At 46.2% G+C, this 27432-nt stretch overlaps 1 protein-coding gene across 3 annotated transcripts; it reads left to right on the top strand.

Annotated features, from left to right (window-relative positions):
* Positions 1-4014: 4014 nt before the first annotated feature.
* LIMA1 (LIM domain and actin binding 1) lies at positions 4015-27219 on the top strand. 3 transcript variants are annotated; one of them, XM_084223594.1, is made up of 11 exons: positions 4015-4126; positions 7296-7431; positions 9362-9407; positions 11294-11692; positions 15899-16007; positions 16759-16907; positions 19181-19285; positions 21264-21321; positions 21583-21695; positions 24589-24722; positions 25107-27219. In XM_084223594.1, the coding sequence occupies exons 2-11, from the start codon at positions 7313-7315 to the stop codon at positions 26110-26112; spliced, it is 2238 nt and encodes a 745-aa protein (XP_084079720.1). In that variant the 5' UTR covers positions 4015-4126; positions 7296-7312; the 3' UTR covers positions 26113-27219. The 3 variants fall into 3 exon arrangements, with proteins under 3 accessions (XP_084079720.1, XP_084079719.1, XP_084079721.1); XM_084223593.1 differs by having other exon boundaries at positions 15896-16007; XM_084223595.1 differs by lacking the exon at positions 19181-19285 and having other exon boundaries at positions 15896-16007.
* The last annotated feature ends 213 nt before the right edge of the window (positions 27220-27432 follow it).

The raw sequence follows: 27432 nt of genomic DNA, 5'->3' as shown, positions 1-27432 counted from the left end.
GTCCATCTCCTGTGGCAGACCCTGGCTACACCCAAAGCCTTGGCAGGGCTGGAGTGTAGAAACTGTGCTATAATTTCAAATAAACTCTTCCCATCTGCCTCCCATGCTGCTGCTGGGCCACCCTCTTCAAGTGGCCACAGGAAAAAGGTTTTACCCTTTTATTTAACATGATCAAATAAAACAATCCATGCAGGGGGACAGCAGGACAACAACAGGCCCACATGGACTCACAGCTGCCTGCCAGGAGCACAGACCTGCCGGCTACATAATGTGGGAGATTTTTCTGTAGCTCAGTGGATCTTTTGGAACCCAGGGTTTTCCCTTCTTGCTACACTGTATTCCCACCAGGAAACCCTCCAGGGCATCCAGCCACCAGGAGCTGATCTCCTGAGGTACATTCAGGAGAGCTCAGGTGTCCCTGTCCCACCTCTCACCACCCCATCCAGGTCAGACCTCCTGGCAGGGAGGAGGAGCGAGTGAATCACCAGGAAAGGGCAGGAGCAGGAAATGCAGCTGCAAGGCTGACCCAGCACGGCTCCTCCTGGACCTTGGACAGATGGAGCTGGCCAGGAGTTAATGTTTAACTCCTGCAAACGCCTCAGCTCAGCACAAGGCCCTGGAGACACCAGGGACATCCTGCTTGGCCAGGAGCTGTGCTGGGATGGTCCCGCAGGGCTGCACTTGTGCCTCAAAGGCAATTAAGTCAAAAGGCAAAAAAGTCCAAAGGGCCTCACCATGTCCCAATAAGCACCAGAAAAGAGATGGAGAAATTGCATTAATGGCCTTAATTTGTTCAGCTGGGCAGCCCTTTCCTGGGTGCACAGCAGTTCCCACACCATCAAAAAGGAAAAGCTCATGAGTTGTTTGGGTATGTTGTTACCAAGGATCTTGGCAAAGCTGCAGGACTTCCTGCTCTCCCTTCTTTCCCCATCTCTCATTCCTCTTCCCAAGGGCATTTAAATCCAAGCATGACAGTCTTGGCTAAAAAGGAGCACAGTGCCCCGGGGGCAGGGCAGGACCCAGGACGTTAATCCCAGCTCAGGTTACTCAACAGCAGTTTTGGAATCCTGTTTCTCACTTCACCCTTGTAAAGTGGGAATGGTGCTTCCTCAATTCCCAACGCTGCCAGAGTCATGCCTGGGCTAATTAGGAAGGTCCAAAAACACTGGATGAGTGGCTGTGAGATGCTCCCTTGCTGAGGACCAGGAACTCATATTTTCTTGCTCCTCCAGCTGGGATGCCAAGGACAGCGAGGAACTGCCAGGAAAGGGCTCAGCAGTTCTGCCTCTTTCCCACAGAGAACAACCTACAGGGAATCCATCCATCCTGTTCATTTGTGGCCTCTGCAATAACCTGACATGGGTGGGAAGGAATCAGCCGTGTTCAGCAGGTGGATCCAATGTCTCTCCCAGTCCCCAAGGCTAAGGAAGAAAGGATTCTGTAACCCAAGAAGAAGCAGCAGCTCTGACTGTCCAGGAATAAAAGAGTCTCAGTGAGCAGCTCCTGGCTAAAGTTACCTGCAGGCAGAAAGGGGAGAACTCAGGGAAGAGCTCAGGCTGTGCCATCAGAACCTCAGGTGTGCAGCCCTGCCTTATCAAAGCTATGCCACAGAAGTTCCATGATGATGTTTTTCTGTTACCTTGGTTTTATCACAAAGCAAAAAGGGAATGTACAGACTGACAGAGTATATTTGGAAGTGGAAAAAAAATTCCAGTTTAATCACTGATTAAACAAACCAGTGGTGCTCTTGGGAGGGGTCACTTGGAGTTTAAAGATCGGGTGGGGACCTCAAAATCAAAACAATGCCATCAGGGTGTCCCAGGCTTTTCTGGGGGTTTCTTCACCCTGTTTGCTGGTGCTGGGCCTGGGCTGTGGGAAGCTCAGGAGCCCCAACACTCTGAGTCAGTGGTGGCTCCTCGGGAAATGACTGAGTGAGACTCAGGTGAAACATCAGAAAGGCAGGAGTGAAGACAAAATGTTTCTTTGGATTCTCCCCTCCGGGTATAAACCTACCAGAGTGGTCCCATTCTGCAGCTCCAAGAGCGACTCCAGATATCCCTGGAAAGCAAGAGGCACTACCAACAGATTAATAATTACACCTGGGGTTGTGTCCCCAGAGGAAAATTGTTCCTATCTCATTGACTCATCAACCTGCAATTCACCACCTCTCACCAAAGCACCAGAAACCCCATTTTAGATCAATGCTGAGCTCGGAGCCCTCAGCTGCAACTGGGGAATGAGATCAGAGCTCAGAGGTCTCGGCTGCACCTCAGGAATGAGATCACAGCGCTGTCACTGCCAGTTCTCTGCAGCTGCAGGCTGGTGGGTCCCTTCCAGCACAGGAGATTCCACGATTCCATGATTCTGTGACACATTCCCTGCTCCTACACTTGCCCAAACAGCATCTCCTGCTGCCACCTGAGGTGGGTGCTAGAGGTGTCGTGGTCTAACCCAGGAGGATGTTTGTAACACCCTAAATTAAACCCTGGAAACCTCATACACAATTAATTAGGGCAAGGCAGCAACTCCTAAGTGCTGCTCTCTTCCTCCTCATGGCCCATCCCATGGCTCCGTGAGGTGCCTCACGTTCTGGCATGGCCTCATTTGGACACTAATCCCACAGCAGATCCCTCTGGCACATGGAGCTCTCACACATGGGCACAGAGGCTGAGGCTTTACACTGTCTTTGATGCGCAGTGTGATTTTCTATCCATGTTATTCTTCCTCCCTGATTCCAATCGGCAGTCTGTGGGCTGCTGTAATGCAAGCGGTGAGATCCGTTCTTTTATTCTTGATATTTGGATAATCAAACTTCCAGGCACTACTGCAGTGCATCCTGTATTCCCAACATGTCCAAAGAACTACTCCATCCTGTGTAACATAAAAATTCTCCCTCTCTCTATATCCATTTCTCATTTTGAAAATCTGAGTCGATTGGAATAAAAGTTTTCCATAAAACCCTGAGTCAAAGCACATCACTGCAGCATTCCAGATGAGGCTGCACACTGGAAAAGCAGAGATGGGTTGCCAGAAGTGCCTCAACATTGGTGTCTGGTGTCATTTGAGGTGCCCTGTGGGGTTCCTGTCACCAGAAAAAGGGGGGATGCCAGTCCAGAAGGGACACTTTCCACTACCCCATGGTGCTCCAAGCCCCATCCAAGGCCAGGTTGGGTGGACCTGCCTCCATCCCACCAGTATCCAGCCAGGGGAGCTGTAATTTACAGTGTGTGGATTTTCTGGACTATAATTCAGACTTTCTACTGGAATGACTAAATTTTACATGCCAGTGCTGAGACTGTCATAAAAGTAAGATCAACATATTAATTTAATTAGTCACTTCCTGTCTTAATGGCTGCTGCTCTGCAAGCATCTCCCAAGGAATTTGGGACAGCCCAGAATTTGGGATAACATCAACATCCAAGACCTGCAGCTGGGAAGGAGCTGGAGCACCAAATACATACAATTTCTATTTTTTTTTACTCAGGAATTTGGTACTTGACACATTAGGAAGAATAACAAGGAAAGAAATAGAAACACCTAAAGAAACACAATTAATTGTTCAGACAAATACCTCAAGGAGCTGCAGGGCTGGCCAGGAGCAGCGCTGGTGTCCTGCTAAGGAACACAGGGATGTTCTAAATCTCAGGAATGCCGGCTGTCTCATTTGGCTGCTGAAGCCAATTTTTCTTGTTTCCAAACAAATGCAGGCTGCAGGAGACCCAAACACCTGGCACGGGCACAGCTTCCCCCAGCACAGCCCCTCCTGAGTCCTCGGGAGCCAAGGTGGGGTCGAACCCCAGTTTTGAGACCCCTCATTCCACTCTCACTTTTGGGTTTGGAGAGCACCTGCGGCCAGAGGTGAGCGGGGGGACAGAGCCAGGCCAGGGGGACACAGCCGAGCCAGGGGCGTGTCCCGAAGGCCCTGGGCGTGGCCGGGGGCGTGGCCGCGCGGTCGGGGCAAGGGCCAATGGGGCCGGGGGCGTGGTCGGGGCGTGGCCGGAGCCGCTGCCCGTTGCTGCGGCGGGCACGGAGGTGCAGTCGCCGGTTCGGCCGGGACAGGTGCGTTGGGACCCGTTGTTTCGGCCGGGACAGGTGCGCTGGGATCTCCCGAGTTCCGCCGGGACAGGTACGTGGGGCGGGGCGGGAAGACGACGCACAGGTGCGGTAGGATCTGCCGGCTGGGCCGGGACAGGTATGCCGGGACCCGCCGGTTGGGCCGGGACAGGTGCGGTGGGACCTCTCCCCCCGGTGCGGCCGGGATAAGAGCGCGGGGCGGGGGTTGGGAGCCCCGGGACCTCCCCCCGACAGCGGAGCCTCCCGGAGCCGATCCCGCCGCGGGGCTCGGCTGGGCCGCGGGTGAGTCCGAGCTGTGCAGGGCGAACCCGGGCCCCGCTCCGGTCATCGTTCGCCGTACCCGGCCCGCGGCGGGGGTCCGCGGCAGGGCTGGCCGGGGGCTCGGGGGGCCGCGCCCTCCGCTGCCCGCAGCCTCCGGCTTTCGGCGGGTTCGTGCCCGGGGCTGGAGCGTGGTGCCCGCGGGTGGCCCGTTCCTGTGGCCGCTTGTAATGAATAGACCACTTCAGCCTTGGGCAAGCGCTAGTCAATTTTCCTTTCGGGATCTTTCCAGGCAGAGGGATTTATATTCTGCTGTTAAACTTGTGGGTAAAGTTATTAGAGGTAGATTTGATGTGCTGGATTGTGGCTCAATCAGAGTCCTTCCCTAACATCTGGCACACCTCTGGCATCCCTGTCTCCATCTTCTCTGGTCTCTGTGCTGCCTTCCACAGAACCAGCTTCCATTGCAGCAGTCAGAACATTCGCACTCTTGTTTAAACCTTAATATATGTTCTCTGAAATTTCTCTGAGTAAACTACTCAGAGCAGTAAAGAAAGCCCAGAGATACTTGAACATGCCAAAACTGTAAATGAATGAGAAAGTGCTAAGAATGTGGAATGGCATAAAAATGTGGGAGTACAAGTTTCAAGGCATGTCAGTTCTGTTTCATGTCATTTTCAGTGACTGAAATTCCAGATAGGCTGTTTCTCTTTCCAGCTGAATGTCCTAGTAGCAGCTACTGACTTTATAAAGAGATTTTTGCCTAAAGAGGCCAGATTAATGTACCTGTGGCTTTGATGGAGAATGGCAGGGAAACAGAGGAACTTAACAGGGAGAAGATGTAGCCCTGAACAGGGCTGGTTTGAGATGCAGTGGGATGCTCAGGCATCCAACCTGGGGTTATTTTCTGAACAATTACATTCAGTTTTGTTTCTCAGTGTTTTACTGAACTGTTTCTTCCGTGTGTCAATGAGCACCTGTTCCATGTGCCAGGGGAGCTCTGATGAATGCCCCGCTCCTGTTTCCTGGGCACAGCTGACTCTGCTCTGTGAAAAGCCATTTAAACTGCAGCAGGGCCTCAGGTGAGCTCCCTTTGGCTCAAGATTAGTCATAAAACAAAGTTCAAACTGTGGCATGACACGGCTCATTCAGCATTGGTCTTTAACACGGACAGAATTCTTTCTGTGGGATTTTCCAGCAGTAAATTCTATCTGTAATCTCTCTGTGTGTATTCTGAGGCTCCTGAGGATTGAGAGTGGAGGCTGCATTCTGCATCACAGAAATACTGGGTTTATTTGTGTATGCAATATGACTTTTAAAAAGGGAGAAGGTGGAAATGAGATCCTTTGTCTTTGTGGATGGTGATTTGTGCTGTTGTCAAAGGCCAGTCAAATGCAGAGTACTGTCAGTGCAGCCTGGATGGAGATTTACAGGGACTTGGTGATGCAGAAAGTGTTCAAAAAGGGAGGAATCTCAGAAAGTAACCCCAGTTTGGATTTCTCTTGCTGGTTGGAAGGGGCTCTGTGTGCCTTTCAGAGGCTGAGGCTGCAGGTAGCTGCACCTGGAAAAGCAACATTGATAAGTGGTTTCAGTTGTTTCAACATCCCCACAAACCCAGGGTCACTTGTTTGCAGCGATAGTTCAATCTGCACGTTTGAAAACGTCACCAAAATCATTGTTCTGGTAAAACCTGTCGTGTCATGGTGTGCTGTTCTCTCCAGGACATCAGAAGAATGATGGAATGTGAGAGAAAGGCCCATTCTTCCTGAGGACATCTCCCAGTGCAGAGATGTGTTCACCTGCCACCTCTTCCAGACAGACAACAGCACTGGAGGAGCTTTTCTGTTCTCAGGGCTCCCATTCCAGCACTGGGAGCTGCCTGTGCCCCTGAATTCCCCTGGACTGAGGTGTTGCAGAATCCCACATCTCTGTCATTTCTGAGCAGATGCATTCTGTACCTGTGAGGATTTCAGAAACGTTGTCTTTCCTCCCTTTGATTGGCTGTTTATGCCACTGTCTGAAGGTGTTTCTGTTTGTGTGTGACCAGTTGTCCGGCAGACCTGGACTCACACTGCATCCAGAGTTCCGTGACTGTGCAAATCCGTTAAAGGAATTAATGGAAAATACAAGGAAGAGCTCAGCCTGCCTGGAGTTGGCATTGCTGGGTCAGTTCACGCCCTTGCCACAGGCATTGTGTGACATGGGAGCAGGGATAAAATATAAGAGGAAAAAAGGAAAGGCGTTCCCTACAGGCTTTATTTTTGTCTTATCAGAGAACTCTTTAAATTAATCTCCCCTCCTTTCCTCCTCCACAAAAGAAAACTATGTAAAAAAATAAATCTGATATAGTCTTGTTGGCTTCTGTGGTGAAAAGCTGGACAAAATCTCTTCCCATTTCCAGGAGGGATGGTTGGAGCTGTTTTTTAGGTAATTAATACTATTTTAACTGATATTATGGTAACTGCTGTGACAGGAGGGGCACAGCTGCCTCCATGAACACGAGACTTGTTTGAGCTCACAGAGGAAATGCTGCTGTGCTGAGAGTGAACACAAGAGTGAATGAAAAATGTTTGTATAGTAATTACATCCTCTTAGTTTCGTAACTCAGCCCTCTTACATAAATGCCAGCACATTTGGTTTGAAACCGGAACAAGCGAGGGCACTTTGGGGCTTCCTGGAGCTCCTCTCTGTGTGTGACACAGGACTGTCACTCTGGCATCCTCTGGTCACAGCTCTGTGTCCACAGCTCCCCATCGTGCCCATGGCTTTATCAGGGCACCATCTCAATGGCATCTGCAGAGGAAATTATTACTGTTATCTGCTGCCCTTTTAAAGTCAGTTGATGGATGAGATCCTGAGGGGTTAGGATTGGTGGCACTGGGATGCTGGGAGCAAATCACTTGGTGGAACTTCTTTTCTGCTCACAGTTCCTATTGCTGACACTGTTCCTTCCTCCTGAGCAGGGATTTGGGGAGACAAGATGGAGCCTTCCCCATTCAATAGAAGGCAATGGACCTCTCAGTCTTTGAAAATCACTGCAAAAGAGCTTTCCCTGGTCAACAAGAACAAGTCCTCGGCCCTTGCAGAGAGGTTCTCCAAGTAAGTGCTCTGGGGCTGGGGAGCGCCAGCTGTGTGTGTAGGCGACAGCTGGCTCCTTGAGCAGGGACTGCTGCTCTCACAGTTGCTGTGCCCTGCACAGACACCCCAACAATCCCACCCTGTGCCTGAAAGTGCTGTCCAAATGTTCCTGGAGCTCTGGCAGTCTTGGGACTGTGACCATTCCCTGAGGAGCCTTTTTAGTGCCTGACCGCTCTCTGGGGGAAGAACCTTTTCCTGATATCCAGCTTAAACCTTTCCTGACTTAGATAGAAAAGGAATATTAAGCTTCTCTTTTCTCTGAGAGATGGATAAAAGGTTAAACTCAAACCATAAATATTGTATACCCTGAGAAAGCTGAATGGTAATAACCAATGCATTCCCTGGAAAAGCTTTTCTTTCCTGAAGGAATTATATAGGCTTCAGCTGGGGTTTTCAATGGGATTTGGGGAACTGAGTCTCTGAGGCTCTTGCTTTAATAGTGTAACAAAGTTTTGCAGTATTTGGATCTTGGGCGGGGCAAACTTTATTGAATCTGCAGGAGAGGGATAGTTATACACCCACAGCTTCAGAGTCCTTCTATAGAGCTCTGGCCCAGGGAGAAGCTGTTTGCTGTCACCACCTTGTTAAGGTAATTTATTCACTAGCTGAAGCTTGATTACAGAACCTGGTCATCTTGCTAAATGTTGATAATCCCTTGAAAAAGGCTTACTGGAAGTAATCCAAACTGCTATTCCTTAATCAAGTAGTGTCCCTCTACATAGGTGGGGTCAGTGCCTTGGAAAAACACAGTCCCGCTCTCTGGCTTTGCCACCCTGATGCCCACAGGGAGGAGTGTGACATTTAAGTGCTGTTAATTAAATATTTGTATGTGAAAACGTTTTCTCCATCCCACATAATCAATTTTGTCAGGTCAGAGGCACAAAAGGCAACAACAGAGATTAGAAAAGTGCCTCATGCTGGGCTGACTCTCAGAGCGAGGGCTGGGACTCCTCAGTCATCATCTGTTTTCCAGGTGCTACTTGACTTTCATCTGTGTTCCTCTTTGTTTCTTCTTCCAGTATTGATCCCTCTTCCTCCAGCATCACTTTCTCAGCACTTTGTGTTCAAATTTGGACCCTTTATACTGCAGAGATGTGGGCTAGTGTGTTTGCACAGATTAAAGAGGAGCAACAGCCTGTAACACACTCAGTGCTGTGTCAAAAGCAGAATTCTACAAATAAGGAAAACAGAAACACCCTTTGCCCAAGCAGACGTAGGGTTCCTTCTCTCTGAAAGGCAGAACTCTCCTTAAAATGGCAAAATTTGTCACTAATTTTTATATTTCAAAGACCAAGTGCAATCACCTTGTGCAGCAGCGTGGTAACCAGTGAGGACTGTGGAGGGACTCACACCCGGAGGAGTGCAGATTGCCGGGAGTTTCCTACAGCTCCTTAAAGGACTTTGATTCATGATCCAGGGTGGCTTATCTCCAGAGGGCTGCGATGGCTCAGCTGCCCAGGAGGCAAATGCTGAATGGGGGCAGTTCCCAGCCCACAGAGTAAAATCCTCTGGCACTTAGGGAGATTTTCGGCATGTGCCAAGCTGGAATTTGTTCTGGTTCAGCAGCTGCTATATAAAGAGCTGAATTATTCCTGCAAGGGGGCACAGCAGACAGCTGGGTGGCGGAAACAATACAGCTATTCCAAGGTAAACTGTCTCTATTTGGGAATCAGAGTGCTTAGGGAATGAAAAGTATTAATGGGTGTTATTATTGTAAACTGGATGACTGAAAATGTGTCTGTCACTTGGCTTTGTGTTACTTGCTGCTGTTTGTCCAGCCTCTCGTTTTAGTTGATCCAGGGGGTGGGGGAAGAAAAATCTCAGCTGTCTTCAGGAGCATTCAGTATTCTGGTTAAAACTTGGAGTTTGTTTCTTTTCCACTCTTTCAAAGGTATCAGAAAGCTGCTGAAGAAGCCACTGCTGAGAAGAAGAGAAGTGTAAGTGTTTTGTATGTTTGTTTCCTTGGGAATAAGCTCAGCCTGAAATCAGGATGGATCACCTGCATTAATGTTGCTGTGACAGCTGATTTTTGGAATATCAAAATTGCTGCTGTGTGTCCTACAGAAAAACTGGCTTAGACATAGGCTTTGCTTTTGCTTCACACACCATGCTTTTTCACAGTTTAGAGGAAGGGAAAGGAAATGAAGTTTCTTGCCCAAAGCTGTGTTGAATCACCAATTCTCTTCTAAGCAAAAGGCAAAATGAGTTAACCACAAGCCAGGAATACCCACCTCCTGTTCTTAGCTGGAGGCACTTGTGTGGTACCTCTTCCTTTTTTAAACTAAATTTAAAAGTGCTTAAAAGGAGCCTCCTGAAGTGACTTCCAGGGCTGCAAATGCCCTTGGATGAGGCAGCACCGACCTTTTTTGCTCTGTTACAGCCCCACATTCCCTCCTGTAACCTCCATTGCACTCAGGTGTTCAGAGGTCGGGGAACCTTGGATGACAAAGGTTGCAGGGCTTTGTCCTAGTCCTCAGGGTAATTTGTATTTTAAAGCACTGCTAGTATTTTCAGGATCTATAGGAATGTTGCTGCCTTGATTTCTCTAATGCTTGGGGAGCCACTGTTTGAGATGTAGGTGGGATAAAATAAGCATTCTAAAAATTACTTGACAGTCTTACATTTTCTTCAATGCTTGTGCTCGTGTCTGTCAATCTTCCTGTGATCAGGGAACAGGCAAGTCTCAAGCAGAAGGGACTTGTGTTAGGAAGTGTGCTGGGATTCTGGAGGTGTTCCCACAGAAACCTGTCACACAATTCTCAATATTTCTATTCCATTACAAAACTTTCCTTACAATTCTAATACTTTCTTTTCAATACAGTCAGCAAACACACTGATTTTTTTTGAAGTGTAAGTGGATTCAAGTCAATTTGCAAAGCAGCGTTCAAAATGTGACCAGAAGAGTAATAGGGTGAGAGACTTAAATCCCAATATAGCCACTAATGCTGGTTAATTCCTGTAAGCCTGGCAGCCCTGCTCCACTTGCAATGCGTTTGGAGTGGTCTCTGTAAGGGAGAGACAGGAAACATGCAATGGTGGCAGGTACTGGGTTGGAATGGCTCAAACACGGGCTGGGCTGTTGCTCTGGGGAGAGGGAACTGCTGGGAGCAGCTGGATGGGAGGTGATGCTGCTCCGGGTGTTCCCCTGGGGGTGAGGCAGTGCCAGTGACTCGTGTGTGTCCCCAGTGGTGCTTTCAATGGGTTGAGTGAAGCAGAACAAAAGTCCCAGCAAGTTACTGGTTATTTTTAAACTGGAGCAGAGGGATATTTGTTGTGGGTGCTTGGCTTAAGCTTTGGCTGTGTGGTGTAAAATCCTGGGCACGTCTCTGGGAACTGAAGTGTTGCTGTTATCTGAGAGCAGAAACAGGTAACTCCAAGGATTTGGTGGTTTCTGAGAGCTAATTTGTACCTTTTTGGAAGGCCTGGTAGCATTGTCTTCTGAAGACACTGCAGCATTTGGCACACCAGCCATCTCCTATGGCTCCTTGTGCTCCCGTTTCCTTGTTCTGGGACTGGAGACCCTCCTTTTGTGGATTTGAGTCCCATTTCCTTCATATGTGGATTCGGGTCTTTTGTGTGGCATTTAACTCCTGGGGTTTGACTCCCTTTTGCCTTATAAGGCCATTCCTGTTTGCTCACTTCCTGCCTTACTCCTGACTTTTCTCTTCTCCCCCCTCCTTCCTTCCCTATCCTGGATGCTTTCTCCATGTGGCACAGCTGTAACTATTCACAGCTGGCCGGGAGCGGGGATCGGTGCTGAGCTTCCTCCTGCATGGAAAGGAAGTGCTTTGGAGAGCTGCAATTAACTCCTTGTTCTTTGCAGAACACAGAAAACCTGCCCGCTCACTTTACGAGGGGGAATCTGAGCGTGCTGAAGAAGAAGTGGGAGAATCCGGTGCTGGGAGCGGAGTCTGGGAAGGAAGCGGTCCGGGGCAGCTGCGCTGAGGTGAGGCACAAGGTCGGCACCGGCCGCGCCCCTTCGCCATCCCCGGGGGCCGGAGCTGCCCCTGGCCGGCCGCAGTGTCCCGCTGGTGACAGCGCAGAGCGCCACAGCCACTCCCGGGAGGGTGGCACCATGGAAAACTGTGTGAGAGAGCCCCGTGAAATGGAAAAGCCCGAAGGCAGCGAGAGGTCGGAGTCTCCGGGGAGGATCGAGAAGTACAACGTGCCCCTGACCAAGCTCAAGATGATGTTCGAGAAGGGTGATGCGCCTCAGCCCAAGGTAAGGATCTGTCCCTCCCAGTCTCGGAGAAACTAAAGCTGCTGCCTCCGCGGCATCAGGAAAATCCCGGGAGGGAGTGGCTCCAGCTACTGACTCTGCAAATATTGTGTTCATTGTTTTAGTGAAAACAGAACATCGTGCTGTTAGTAACTTACTCGAGCCACGCAAGTATGTGCGTGGTGCTCGGAGTTGTGGCAGCTCGTGATTGCTCGTTGGAGTAAAGTGAATTTGCTTTTGATAGGGTTCAGTGGAAGAGGGGAAAATAAGTATGGAATTGATTAAGTTTTGTAAAGTAAGTAGGGATTGTTTGTGTCTGGTGTGAAGATTACAATGAGGTATGCAAATGTGAATTGTGTAAAATGCATCTGTAGGTATTTATGTATTTTTTCATATATGAAAAGCAAGGGAGTTTGAGCTCAGCAATCAGGACTGAGGACTGTTGCAGTCGAGATGAAGCACTAAGAAGTGAGAGTTTTTGATATCTGTATCAGTATGAGTTGCACAAACTCACACGCACACATATAGTGAAATACTCCCATCCTTCCCTCGCTCTTCCCTCATCTTTGTGTCTTACAAAATGTTTCTTATCGAAAAGAAATCTCACGGAGGGAAAACGAAGCTGAGATGGCCAGAGCAGCTCCTGCCCTCACTAGTTTTGACTTGCAAATGCTCAGGGCTCGCATTTTTCTTCCAACTGCTCATGAAATCTGATCCCGCATGTGGACTGCAGCCGGCGTGTCCCGGGGGGAATTGCTTAACTCCAAAATGAGTTGCATATGCTGGGGACTTGCAACACAGTCCCGAGGCCTCGATGCTGGTGGATTTTCCAGTTTTCTCATAGTTTCCTCTCCTCCTGGCTTTGTTCTACTGAGACTGGTTTTCTTGAAGTATTGACTAAAACAAACACATTTTGGACAAAAGTTGTTTCAATATGTAACAATTTAGGGCTCAGAGGAGCAACTCTGTGTTAAAGGGAATTTTGGGTCTGTGTGAAGTTATTTCACAACTTGAATTTTTGGAGTCTTTGTCATGGTATGAGAGCTGCCCATGACAGACCTTCCCTAAACTCTTGCTGTAGGATTAATCACTCAGAATTCCCCAGGAATTCTGCAGATGGGCTTAGTGTAACTTTATCTCAGCCTGGGGAATAAATTGTTTTGGAACTGAGTGAATCTGAAACTGATAGTTTGTCAAGTTTAGCAATTCAAACACTGTTGAAAACCAGCTAGAGCCATAAACACCATCCAGGAGGCACAAAACTGCTCAGGTTCGGTTCAAAATCCCTTTTCCAAGTTAATCTGTTACGTAGAAGGGTAAAGGAGTGTTCTGAAGTTCAGATGTGGGGGAGAAGGGGGCGTGTTTGGAATTCCATTCCTCCTTCTGGGAATTGATCTGTGATGGGAGGATTGGGTCAGTGCACAGAAGGGAGCTGGGTGCTGTGGGGACCCAGGTGTGGCTCAGTGAGGTGGGAGCCACCCAGCACTGCAGCTCTGCCGCTGCCTCTCCCATTTACTTCCTGTGCTTTTTCCTGAGCAAGGCTTCATGGAACCGTTTTGGTGGAAAATTCCTTTCTGTCATTGAGTCCAACTGTAAATTCAGCTGAGAGATGGCAGTTTTCCTTGCACTTTACTGAAGACTTGATGCCTTGGTGCTGTCAGAGCTTTGCTAGCAGAACCTGTGTGTGAACTGAGCAGCACCACGGCTGGAGGCTTGTGGCAGTGCTGATAAATCAACTTCCATGGTTGCTGGGCAGGGCTGGGGCAGGGATCCAGGTCAGAGCCTGGATTTCCTGATTCCTTCTCCCCCTTTAAACAAGCCTAGTCTTATTTTCAGGATTATAAGTAAAAACTCATCATTTATTCTTTCATTCACTCAAATCTTGCTCTGTCTTTGCAGTAGATAGGAGGCAGATCTTTTATTGCATTTTCATGGAAACAAACTGCTCTAATCCCATTAGGGGCAGGCACGGCAGCCTGGATTGGTTCAGCACTAAGCAAAGACTGGAACTGATAAAAGACCTGATGTTCAAAGAATTCTTCCTGTAAGTGATAGTGAAAGCACACCCGGGGGGAGGAGGATCAGATCTGCAACATTTCTGAAAAAGTTGTCTCCGGGCTGGTTTGTGTTTTTCTTTTAAGGCAAAACCTGGCTGTGGTGTGTAGGTGACCTCGTGGCAGGGTCATGTCTGACACAGGTGCTTTGTAATGAATAGGTGTAACTTTGATTTGGGTTTTTGCCCAACTCTGTGCCCCAGGCGACGCTTTAGCTGTGCTCACAGTGCTTCTGCACTTACCCAGGTCTGAGAACTTGGGGCTTTCCACACACGAGGAATATTTTGTCTCCTTTCCAAAGCAGCAGAAGCTGTGCCCTGGGAATTATGGCCCAGCCACAGAGTGACAAATCCCTAAGGGGGCTTCCTCCATGTGAGAGGAGTTACCTTTCATGAGCCATGATCCTGCTGATTCCCTGCAGTTGGTCAATCCATCAGTTGTAATGTGGAAAGTCCCTCATCTTCTCTGTTAAACATTTCTTTTCCTTTTACTCTTTTTTTTTTCCCTCAAGATAAAACTGTTGATATAAAACCTTCACATGTTTGTAGGATATTTATGGATTTACTGAATATTTGTAGGTTTACTGAACTATCCCTGACCTCTAAAGCTTTTGTATTCTGGTTTTTGGGATTTTTACTCTGTGTTCTGCAGCTCACCCCCAGAAAAGCTCTTCAGGTGAAGTTGTAACGCCTGCAGATGTGAGGTGGCAAAGGGCAGGAGGAGGAGCTGGCAGGGCTCTGCAGTGGTGGCACTGGAGCAATTTATCTGCTTCTGCTGATTGAACTTTTCCTGATGAACCTTTGGACCCCAAATTTCTGAGCGGCAAGAACCCCAGACTCATGGGCTTGGGGTGATGTTAAAGGGGACATTGACTGAATAATCATCTAAGAATAGTTTTCATGGCATGAGGGACCTGCAAGTCTTTACAAGTGTGCAGGCACTCCCAGACCTGAGCCTATTGGTCAGCACAAGACTTGTCAGAGCTAAAGCTCTTTTCCAGTAAGAAACGTCTTAAACCACAGAAATAGAAACTATTTCCCGTGCTAATGGAAAATGAGGTTTTCCAGCTGCATTTTCCTTTCCTGGTGAAGTTGCTGTTTGTATGGAAAGCAGCCTGATTTTTCATAGTGATTATCTTACACTGCAGTTCTGCAAAAATAAAACTTTGGAATTTCCTTCAGTTTAGTGACCAGCAAATAAGAAAGTCTTTGGAACTGAGGGGGAATGTGTGGTTGGAGCATCTTGCCAAACCTGCCTTTTTCTCTACATTAGCCTCAATCTGAATTTCCAACTGTGATTTAACTCTTCCTAGAGAGAGAGAAACAGTCCAGCACCTTCTAGGATTTATAGGCTGACTTTCAGCTGTGAATACATCCTACCTTGATGGAGTCCAGTTTAACTGTGCTCAACAACTTCTATCAAAGCTGTGGAAATTTCTTTTTGTGCTTTCTTTTGTTGAGATTTAGATTTGGGGAGTTGGTCTCAACAAATAAGAATAAAATCTGATTGAGGCAGCCAGAGCATCTGTATGGTGCTACCAGGACACCCTGTCCAGCTCTGCAGCAGAGAGTGATTATCCTGGAGATCTGAGAATATTTATCTCTAACACTCCTGCTTAAGCTTCAGCCTTATCAGATCTAACTAGGGAATTATTTGGTACCGAATGCATGAAGCATCCAAATCAAAACAAATAATTCTAGATAACTTTTATTGTAATACTATTAATTCCTTTTTCCATGGCTGAAAACGAATGCAGATTTTGGATAAGTGATTCCTTGAATCCTTTTTCTGATTTTAAATCTTCACACAATGACAGTGACTATTGGCTTCAACAAAAATTGCATGAAATGCAAAAATCTGGACTGAAGTTTTGTAAATGTAGTGGGAATGACTTAAAAATCTGATCTTTGTGGTCCTTTTAAACCAAGAGAACTCCCAAAGGGCACCAACTGGCCTCTTCAAGAAAGTGTTTCCCAGGTGACAGAGGGTCAGGTACTCTGTGATCAAACTTTATATTGGTTAAATAAGATGTTACCTGCTAGACTTGTTTATTCCAGTAAAGCTGATTTGCTAGTGACACCTGTGCCTCTTAAGGGATTACCCAGAGCAATCCCTGTGTGTCCAGGCAGCTGATGGGAGGGTCTGTCCCCAGCAGGGCCCCCGGGAGCCGCGGAGGGCGGCCGCGGGCAGGAGGATTTCGGAGAACAGCCTCTCCTTGGAGGACTGCGATGCTGCCCAAGGAGAGAGGAGCCACAGCACAGCAGGTCAGGAAAACCTCAGGGGGGTGGTTTGGGTTCTGTTTAACAGATAAATCTACCTTATACAATACAAGAGAAATTTCCCTGGAGGTGTCCAAGGAACAGCTGGCCGTGGTGCTCAGTGCTCTGGTCTGGTGACAAGGTGGGGATCAGTCAGAGATTGGACTCGCTGGTCTTGGAGGGCTTTTCCAATCTCAAGGATTTTATGCAATAACTTTTGCCTTTCCAAAATGGAAGGAAGTCCATCAGCATGCTGTGTAATTAGTGAAGCCTTGCTGGGAGTTTTAAACCATTCCACTCTTGAGCATGGGAAATGAAAGCACAGGGAACAACCAACAAATTAAGGAATACAGCCCATTCTTTCCTGTGTCTCAATCCTAGAACTAGTTTTAATAGTCAAGGTAATTTAGGAAGCAGTGAACAGACAGTCAATGTTCCTTCTGCCTACTTGCTTCAATCCTCATCCCTCCTATCCTGGCCATAGAGGGAGCTACTGTGAGCTTTGATTTAAACAAAATGATGTATTTTTATCTGTTTGGCGACCTTTTTCTAGCAAACCATTTGCAATCTTTTGGGGTTTCCACCAATGGCTGGCACAGCTGCAGCTGTTCCTTGGGTCTCACTCCTTAGTGATACACATTGTGTCCTCACTGGCATGATCCTGGAGAGAAGGGCAGTGTGTTTATTCTCCCCAAAAAGTATCTAGGTGAGTGTTCTGAAAGTTATCTGTTATTCATGTTTGGCTTTTTTTTACCAGGGTATCTTGTAGAGACCAGTCCAGACAAGGCAGAGAGCAGGAAGAACCTGGACATGCCCCGTTTATCAGAGACATCAATAAAGGACAGGCTGGCCAAGTATCAGGCAGCTGTGTCCAAGCAGGGCAGCTCCTCAGGCATCATTCCCATGGTAAGTCTTGGTTTGTGTGGAAGTGAATTTTTGTCCCAGCCTGAGACTGGAAAGATCTTATGGAAATCAGGCTGCTTGAGGGTAATGCCATTCTTTTTGGAAAATAACTCTCTGCCCATAGGAGTAATTTCTGATGAAGAGTTGCCTCTACATACTGCAGGAAGAAATAAGTATATTTGCATCTTCCTGGAATAATTGAAAATTTTCCAAGGAATTAATTGCTGGCACCCTGACTGAGGTCCTTCTGAAGCATAGTTGACATTCTTTTACTTTGTCTGTAGCTCTCTACATGTTTGTTGTTTTTGTTTAAAAAAGACAACTCAACTCAACTCTGTTGTCCAGCAGCTCTAAGCTGTGGGCAACTGAGGCACAGTGAGATGAAGTGACTTTGTGTCACACAGTGCTCAGAACTTGGATCTCTTGGCCTGCAGCTTTGGGGTCTCCAGTGAGTTTTCCTCACTTTTTACCTCCTTTCAGGATTTCTCACCACTCTCTGAATCCAATTAGACTCTTGCAGTGAATGAACCTCTGTCTGTTTTGCAAATATTTGACCAGGAGCTGAACAATTAATGAAGTGTTACAGCTGAGGAGGTTTTAGGAATCTCAGCTTTTGTTAAAATTGCCTAGGTACATTTGCTGGAAGTTTCTGATACTTTTGCTGAACGATGGGAACTTATATGGCTCAAGTATTACCTTTATTAACCAGAGCAATAGATTTGAAGAGGAAAGGCCTTTTTTAATAGGGAAACTTGCTCTGGAAATGAGAGCCCGAAGTGCTGGTTCTCCCTCAGAGGAGAGCCTGCTTTCCAGGAGTCTCTCTGGAGAGCCAAGGGCTTCTTCTGAGCTCAAATGATGCCTGAATTTCATCTGCACATGGGTCAGATTCCCCAGCTGTGGGAGAAGGGTCAGTAAAACCCTCCCTGCATGAATGGAAAGTCCTTGCAGCCACTGCAACAAATCTGATTAACCTAATTGCCCATTTCTGCCTCCTGTGCCTTGCCTGGTCTCATTTCCTGATGCCTTTTCCAGTTTGGGACTCAGAGTAGTGGCTTAGTAACTAAATTTTGTCCTGATGGCAAGAGATTTGCCATTTCTCCAGAGGCTCCTGTTTGCAGCCCCCCAGTGCTCTTGGTTTAGTGTCAGTCCAGCCTGATGCTCTCGGGATGCCCCATTTAGGGACAATCTCTTCCAAAATTGACCTGGCATGTGGACGAGGGCAGTGAGATGGAGCAGACAGGGGTTCCTGAGGCCAGTGCTCGCAGTGCCACTGTGCCAACAGCAGCCCTAACCTTGGGACCTTCTCCTTCCCTGCTGGCAAAGCAACCAGGGCTTTTTTGCTATGGAAATGTGGTGTATGTGCTGCTCTTCTCACACCTGGGCTACAAAGGAAAGCCAGAATCTCTTGGGAACAACTATTTTAGGGCATTGTGGTGTAATAAATTCTGGATTAAACCTGATGGACACTTGGTTTGGGTAGGGATGAGGAACAATCGGTTCTGTGTGTTGGAAGGGGTGGGAAAGGTGCTGGACAGCAGATGCAGAGATCTAAGCATTAAATTCCAACATTTGGTATGAACCTCTTGGATGTGGTTGGTTTTGTGGAGATTTGTTTCCCAGTGCAGGGAGATGCTGGTGCTGGGATGTGGCTCTTCTTTCATGTCACAGAGAAGATGCCTCGTGAAAAGCACGAGGCTTCCAATGATCTTGTGTCCTGGGGCAATGAAAGGAACACGAGGTTTCACTGGATTTTATTGGTTTTAAAGTCTGAAAGATCCTTCTATGAAAGTCTTCAGTCAGTCTATCAAGAATAAAAATCTCAGGAAAAACAGAGTCAGGGTTTTGACTAGAATTGAAGCAAATGTGGGATTTGCTTTTAAGTCATATTGTATTTAGCAATTACACTGTACTTCAGGCAGTGCTTGTCTGGAAATACTTGTCATTCCAAGTGAAAAGTTAACCTTTCTTTAAAAGGAAGATGTGCATTGAGCAGGGAATACTTAGGAGTTGATTTTAAACAGGAATTTGGAAGAAAAGGGTTGCTCAGGAAAACACTGGCATTACCTCCTTAGAGCACAGTAAAATCCTACAGCCTAATCCTGTTCCCTTACTAGAATATGTCACTTAACAAGTGTCTGTACATTCTTATGGCCCCTCCTTCAATTATCACTCCACATACTAGAAAAACAGTTTTTAAAACATTTCAAGGAAAATAGAAAGCAAGTATTTTCTTAGGGGAAAAGAACCTGTCATCTTTCCAGTGCTTTGTCCTGTAGAGTGAGATTCAAGCCAGTGAGAGTGAACTCAAGAATTACAAATCTGGGCAGAAGGAGAATATGGCACCAATTGAGGACTCCAGTTCGTGTCAGGATGGGGAGAAGGTAAGATGTCTGTGCTGGTGGAGATCAAGGGCTTCATTTTAAGTGGAACTGGCTGTGGAAGCACAGCTGATATACTGGTTCCATGTTCCACATGCCATCTGGGAATTGAATGTAAGCAGCTGAGGCAGATTAGTTACATGCTGCAAAATTCCTGGGTTTTTTAAATTGTTGTTTTCAGACTGTCTCTGAATTACAAGTGTCTGTGGAAGTGAATATCTAGGGATAAATTTTCTGGGAGAGTTTTTCTGTCTTGGTAGTTTTTTTTATAGTGGGTTTTTTATAAACTAAAAAATCCACACCAATTAAAAAAACCTCATGAGCAGCTTTGTATGACCCAAGTCAAAGGAGTCTGTCACTGTTCCTTCTTCATTTAGTAGCTAAATTTTAGGGTAACTGAGAATGGCAGTTTGGGTTTGTTCCTGGTTTTGAGCTCCAGCTATAAATTGAGACTCTGCAGACTGGACTGGAGCATTTGTTCCCTGAACTGGGGAGAGCAGACGAGATAAAAGTAGCTGAATAATAATTGGGGTACTGTGTATTCCATCCAGGCTGAACACGTGGCAGCTTAATGCCAGGAGGGCTTTTAGAGCTTTTCAGCCTTCCTTGGGCAAGGGGCCAAATCTTTGCTTTCAGCTGTTCCTCAGAGACAGCTGAGCAGTTTCGTGTCTGAGTGGTCGAAGCTGCTTCCTGCTCCAAGGTGAGTTAATTAAAAGAGCACCTGTTAAATCAGAATATCTCCCGGTTGTGAATGGAAGATTTGAATAAAATTCCTCGTATTCAGCTGTAATTGCAGAGTTACTTGTTGAGGTGTCCAGGTGCAATGAGAACCTGAATGGAGCATTGTTTGGGAGCCAGGATTGCCCTTTGGAAGGGACGTGGTGAACTTGGAAATGAGCCTAATTAAAGCTGCTTGTTGTTAGTGTCAGAAATGGGAATCCTCTGGCAAAAAGGAAACAAAAGACACTTCACTCTGTCATTTTTCACACTGCACCCATGGCACATTCAGTAGCCAGACGTGTGTGACTTCAGCAGCCTCAGAACACGTTCATGCTCTGCCCAGGACACTGGGGTACAATTCTGCTTTCAGCAGACCAGAGGATGTTCATATGTGTAACTTGCCTCCTCATTACCTTGTTAATTTACAAATTTCAGTTGCTTCCAATGGACTTTTCAATCATTAAGGTGAATTAGTGATGATTTGCAGTTAATCTTGTTACAGTACTTTAGTTCCTCAGTGTAGCTACTTAAAACTATTTGATTTAATAGCAATAGTGCTGTGTTTAATAAAGAGTTATACATCAAGAGCTTTATCTGTAGCAGATTTTGTTCATGGTTGCATTTGATGATCTTAAAGGTCTTTTCCATACAATACAATGCTATGATTCTGTGTAGTACTTGAAACTGGTTTAGATCCAACTCCTCTAGTTTTTAATTTTTATTTTAATTACTAATTTGTTTCTGGCGGAGGATGAACAAGGAAGATCTGGTATGCTTGTCCCAACTTTGGAACAGGCTTATGGTTCAACAAAAGCTTTTTTAAAAATTCAGGTGTTATTTTTAATTTTTTTTTCCCCAAGAGCACAATCTCTGCTGAATGTCTGAATGTCAGAGATTGGTCAAATGTTGAAGGGACCCATGAGATTTCCAGTAAATGTGCTGTTTGGGGTCAAGGGATTTGTAAGTGAGAAAACCTGGGAGGAATCTCAGCAAATCAACCAAGATTTCTGAGGGTTAATAAAGGTGTACAAAGAACAGAAATCTGTTGTTTGTATGTGTGAAGCCTGTGAGGGTGTCTGCCTTGTAGCAAGGACTCTCTTGACACTCAGTTGGACCCTTTTGTGCCTCAAAACCACTTCTTTCCTGAGCTCCTCAGGTCTCTGTCTATCTCAGGGCTCAAACTGCCTGGTGCCTTCCTGGGGCCATGACTGTTCAGATTTCAGAAGGTCAGAGGTTCTCATTGTCTCATTTTCTCTTTCAGGTTTCTGTAGGTGAGAACAGCTTGTCTTTGCACTCTGGTTTGCTGGAGGATGGCCATGGTGAGCCCTATCAAATGATTAATTAACTGTATTGTACTAAAAATCTGTCCTGTGCCTAGCACAGACTTTATAAGAATTTCTTTCATGTTTAGAAGTTCATTTGCAGCAGTAATTTTAAGACATTTATAATTCCTTTTGCCCTGATTGAACACTTTTAAGTGTAGCTCCCTCACCATTTAACTGGAACTGAGACTTTGATGGGTCTGGTGAGCATAAGCTGCCCACAGTTTAAAGCCATTGTAATTGCCTTTTCTCCCTCAGCTGGACCGTCGGAGAGCGAGGCAGAAGCTCAGAAACCTGTCAGCTCAAAGCAGCAGAACCTTGGTGCTAAAGCAGCTGGGCAGACAGAGGCCTCCCCACCGAAAGCTGTGAAGGTAACGCAGCTCTTCAGCCTCAGACCTGGTGAAGGTTAAAACCAACTGATGGCCCTGTTTAATACTGAAAAACCTGAATGTGCTTAAGCATAAAGGTCTGGCAGTAACTGGATCAATACCTGCTCCTTCCTCATCAGAGTGTGGTTGTGAGGGCACTTTAATTCAGGGTGGAAAAGCACCTCAAAGCAGTCAGGTTTTTTCCAGACACTGGGTGGGATTTGCTTGTCTCTGTTACACCCCTGACAGTTCAGTGTGGCAGAGGGGCTCGGGCAGGGGATGGTCTCAGGGCTTGTCTGTGCTCCTGGAGATGGGCCCTGAGGTCCTGGTACTGACCTTCAGAGCCTTTAGCAAGCTGGGACTTGGCTTTGCTCCTCTTCCAGCTGTTCCCAAGGTATCTGCAACTGGTAGTAACTCTATAGTGAGGGCACTGTGGTGCCTGACTCTATAAAAATCAGGTTTGACTTTCTGAGTAATGAGTCTTGTATGTTACAGTTTCCTTAGGGAGCAATAAAGCAGATAGAGAACTTTGGTTCAGGGATGTATTTGCTAATCTGATTAGATAACAAATGGCAGCACTGGACATTTTGGTCAGGCTGTACTTGCCCATCACATGTGTTGTCTGGGGTTGGGATGCTGATTCCCTAGGCTGCCACACACTTCCTGGCTCCCTCCTGAGGAAACAACTGGGCTTTTGTTATTTTCCCCATCTTTGGGAGGAACAGCCCTGGGCTCAGAGACTGGGGAGATCTGGCTTCCCAGTGTGCAAGGGAGGAATGCCAGTATGGGAAATTTGAGCTGCCAGTGAGAGTTGTGTGATCCTAGTCTGTGACACAAAAGCTGCATGTCCTGGTGCTCTCTGCTCTCTCTTGATATTATCAAAACCATTTTAGCCTTTTGCCCAGTTACTGCTTTAGATGCTGCACTGTGTGAGATAGAAGCTTCTGTTTATTCATGCAAGGTTCCTATTTGTCTCTTCCAGCTTCTGTCTCCTGTTCTTGGCTCCTAACCTCTCCTCCTGCCTTCTGCTTCCCTCCTAATGTGAGCTCAACTCTCAGCTTTCTCTCAAGTCCTTTTTATAATTATTGGGCCTCATCTTCCTCCTGTAGCTCCTATTTGTAGTGTCCTGGAAAGGAATTTCTGTTTCTTCACAGCCCAAAACGCCTCTCCACAGACATAGGGCTCATTGTATGCAAGTAAGTCCCTCTCCTTGGATGGGGATGTGATTGCAGAAGCACGTGCCAGCACTGTTGTGTCACCGTGCAAAACCAATGCCCTCATGCAAAACTGAGCTTTAGTGAGAAAACGTTTTGATGGGCAAGCAAATTTTTACTGCCTTGCTTCATGTGGCAAGCACAGGTGATTAGATTTTTCTTTGCATTAGTAAATCTCATTTTTTTGAGATTTTGTTTAGTGATTTAAGATGCAGCGTTTTGGCAACACTTAGAAACTGTGGATTCTTTTTCAAAAGGAATTCTAAATTTTGTTAGTGAAGCTGTTATCATCAGAACTTTAATCTACTGTAACTTCAATCAATGCCTGGAAATCCTGAAATACATATTAAAATGGAATTAAATTGGCAGCAAACTTTATGGTTGTGACAAAGTGACTTAAGCTGGCTCCATCTTCAGCAATCTACCCTTACATGCTGGAACTTTCATTCCTAACCATTGTTTCTGGACTGTTATAAATAAATTTCTGTGATTATGTCTTCCTGTGACCTTCCTGCTTTTTCTTTAGCCATCAGATTTTTCCGTAAATTTTTTGTAAGTTTGTAGCAGGTAATTCTTTGCCAAGGAAAAGCCACACTTATAAGTATGTCTGAGCATACCCTGGAGTGGAGGCTGGGCTGCTAAATCACTTTTAATCAACATGCAGCCTTAAAATGCCAGTGTTGTGTTATTTAATTTATCCTGTAAAGTGTCCTCCCCATTGGCCAGTGTTAATAGATTTCAAGAAGTAAATGGCATCCACTGACCTTTTCTCATGGGCAATGTTCTTGCTTCCTTGATGCTGTCTGAAAACAAACCTGTGATCATTGTTGCACAGCAGTGACACTCAACTCCTCAGTGCTCAAGTTTATCCTTGCACTAAACCCTCAGGAAATTCAGTAAGCACATAAGATTTTTAGCTGTTTAACCTCAAAGCTCTGCTCACATTGAATCTTGAGCAAGTTTGGGGGGCTGTGAGTCCTGAAACCTGAATGGGGTTTCTTTGGGATAGAGCTGGAATTGTTTACAAGTGAAGCAAGGAGTGTTTCCTGCTGTTGTATTGGTGCTGAGACTATTTCCTCTTCTTTGAGAGAAAAGATTTAACAAAAATGGAACATTTCAAACCATTGGGCGGATTGTTTCCCTCCTTTCCTCTCCCACCCTTGTACCTTTTGAGGCTATTTCAACTCTTCTGGTGGACAGTGTCCCTGACCATGGCAGGGGATTGAAACTAGATGATCTTCACGGTCCTTTCCAACCCAAACCAATTCAAGATTCTCTTTGTCTGCACTATTTTTATTTTTTTGGTAAGTCTCATGCTGATATTAATCAACTGGAATGCTTCATCATTCTCCTATCAATAAAAACAGGTTGCAGGAAAGGATGAGACAGCTTTGGGGAACAGGCTCAGTTTTAGTGCTCTCATTGTTCTTTCCCAGCCATTGCTCAGCATTTGATCCTTCAGCTGTGGGATTCACTGGGGTGAAATCTTGGTTCCCTGTCAAGCCACAGCAATTCCGTGGGCCTGTTGTAGCTTCTTACTGCCCAGCAGACCCCGCTGCACCATAATTAGAGAAAGTGAACTCTGCAGTTCTTGAGAGTTCAGGAAGCCATGCATGAACCCATGCCAAGTCCCCAGCGGTTGATGTGTTTTCCAGTTATCAAACTTTCTCTTCCCCCTGTAGAAATTCCAGTTGCCAATGAAGGAAACCTGTGTTGGGTGTCAGAAAACTGTGTACCCCATGGAAAGGCTCTTTGCCAACCAGCAGGTGTTTCACATCAGCTGCTTCCGCTGTTCCTATTGCAACAGCAAACTCAGGTATGTGCATTGCTCCCTTGGCTGCCCTCTGGGAAGTGAGTTTTCCTGTCAAAGCTGAGGAAGGTGCTGCTCAGGCCTAGCTGAGCTGGAAGTCACCATAATCCAGTGATTTGTGTAGGAGAGGTAACACAGGTGTACTTGTGCCAGTGCCTGGTGCACTGGATGCCATTTTTAAACTCTTAATGTAATTTTATGTGGGGAAAAATAGAATGTCCAGCTTTGTAAAGAATTCTTAGAAAGAGCCATACAAACCCTGAGGGCTGTAAGCTTGTTTTTTGAACATGTGGAAGACTGAAATTTAATTTCAGATCTGCAACACAACTGAAACAGATGCTGGTGTTGGTGGCCCTGAGCTCTAACGTTTGATCTGTGTTTCCTGAACAGCCTCGGGACCTACGCCTCTCTGCGTGGGAACATCTACTGCAAGCCTCACTTCAATCAGCTCTTCAAGTCCAAAGGCAATTATGATGAGGGCTTTGGACACAAGCAGCATAAGGAATTGTGGGCAGGTAAAACTGAATGTGAAGAATCCCCAGAGAAAACCGTCCATGGTGTGAATTCACCAGACACTCCACAAAGCCCAGGAGTAGAGGATGCCCCGATTGCAAAAGTGGGAGTTCTGGCAGCAAGTATGGAAGCAAAAGCTTCAGCTGTGCCTGAAAGGGAAGAAAAGCCAGCAGAAACAAAAAAGCTCAGGATTGCCTGGCCACCTCCATCTGACCAAAGTATCCAAGGAAGTGCCTTAGATGAGGGCATCAAAGTACTCAAACCCAAGTGGCCTCCAGAAGAAGAGATTTCCAAGCCTGATGCGCAGGAGGATGTGGATCTGGATCTCAAAAAGTTAAGAAGATCTTCCTCGCTGAAGGAGCGAAGTCGCCCCTTTACAGTTGCAGCCTCATTTAGAACAATATCTGTTAAAGGCCATAAAACAGAGAATTCACCTTCTCCTTCCAAGGAAGAGAGAGACACATTGAAAAGGAGTGAGGAATTGGAGAGAGAGGTTGTCATAGAGAAAAAGCAAAAGGAAAAGAAGGTTGAGCATAGGAACATCCAGAACTCTGGGGAGAAAAATGTGGAGGAAGAATGGGAATTGTCTGGTATCAAAACAGCAGAGCATAATGTTGTAGAGAATGGCCAGATGAATGCAGACACAGATGAGGAAGAACACGCTACAGAGGAGCCAGAAATTCCAAAGGAAGAACTCCTTGAACCAAATTCTCCTAAACATTCCAGCTTAGCCAATGTTGTGACCGCTAAGGAACCATGTCCAAACCAGAATCGCAAATCCCAAGACGTTGGTTTTTGGGAGGGTGAAGACATGGAAGATCTATCTGTGGAAGAACAGATCAAAAGGAATCGCTACTATGAAGATGATGATGATGATGAATAAATTGGCCTTTTACTAGAAAACTTGCTGCAAGGTGCTGGGCCTTTTGAAATGGATATTTTTAGCTTTAACAAACAGCTCTCCTGGATGAAGTGATGCTGCACTGCACATCAGCATTAAGGAAATCTACATACAAATTATCTCAGCTAGAAAACTCTGGAAGCCTGCAGATTCTTTAGGTGCATGGAACAAGTGTCTGGCTGTGGGACAGCTTCAGCAGGTAATGTCTGTGCCCAGCATGAGAACAGAGCTGTTCTTTACCACCTTACCCCTTTGAGCTTCAATAGGTATTTCACTAACAATTTATGGAATTCCACTGTACTTGCCGTGCTGGTGTGGGACAGGGCCTCTGGAACACACCAGCCCGTACCACTCCAAATGCTACTGCAGTGTTTAGGGACCAACTTCAAAGGGACTTTCTGGCCTGCTTTAAAATGGTCACTTAATGCACTTTAATACATGGAAAGGGCACAACTGGGCTTTTTTTTAATAATAAAAGCATTTCTGTGTGTAGTGTCCAACAACTAAAGCATCCTAAACGGAGTGCAATGTGAATTTCTGTCTCAAACCTGTGATCAGTTGAGGAGTCCCTGCACAACTGGAATGGTGCCCGTTGCTGGACCATGTGTATTTCAGTGCTATCCCGGGAGCTGTGCTGGCTGCCAGGTCTCTGCAAAAGAAAAGTGAACACTTTGGAGCAGCCTGCAGGGCATTACTTCTGCATTTCACACACATTTGAAGTGGAGTTGTTTTTGTTTTGTTGTAATTTCTTTTTCTACTTGGAGTTCTTCATCATCATTTTAAACTGCAGATGAGATTTTTAAAGGCCTTTTGCAACTCTGAAATCCTACTTTTATCAAGCTGCCATAAATCTTTTCCTTACAGTTGTGAAATTGTGCTGCATTGCAAAAATCTCTGGAATCAGTGACACTTTCCGATTGCCGGTGTTGAAGATCAGAACATTTTTTAACTTGACTTCATTTATTTTACAAATAATAAAATCTTGAATGGGGGGAGGAGGAGGCCCTTTTTTTTTTTATTATTAGCTTTTATTTGTACTGTATTCTCAAGAGAATTAGATCTTAATGATAATTCTTGAGGTGTAAAATATTCTGCTTTCTTAACAGTTCTGCTAATGACAAAACCTTCAATAAAGTTTGGGTCATTTCCGTTATAACTGAAGTCTGGATTCATCTTGTTTTACAAAGAGGCAGTGTTTAAAGAATTGTCATGGAATCATGGAATGGTTTGGGTCAGAGGGGGCCTTAAACCTCATTACATTCCCTCCCCTGCCATGGCAGGGATGCCTCCTACTATCCCAGG

The sequence above is a fragment of the Fringilla coelebs genome (assembly GCF_963513975.1).
Source record: "Fringilla coelebs genome assembly, chromosome: 30".
Taxonomy (NCBI): Eukaryota; Metazoa; Chordata; class Aves; order Passeriformes; family Fringillidae; genus Fringilla; species Fringilla coelebs.
Note: the sequence above shows the minus strand (reverse complement) of the source record. Positions and strands in the feature narration are given on the sequence as shown.

Bases quoted from the DNA above. Each gene is read 5' to 3' on its own strand.
- LIMA1 (XM_084223593.1), top strand. From the start codon at position 7,313: ATGGAGCCTTCCCCATTCAATAGAAGGCAATGGACCTCTCAGTCTTTG. The intron at 11,693-15,895 runs GTAAGGATCTGT...GTCTGTCCCCAG, and splicing joins GTGATGCGCCTCAGCCCAAG to CAGGGCCCCCGGGAGCCGCG. The intron at 21,322-21,582 runs GTGAGCCCTATC...TTTCTCCCTCAG, and splicing joins TTTGCTGGAGGATGGCCATG to CTGGACCGTCGGAGAGCGAG.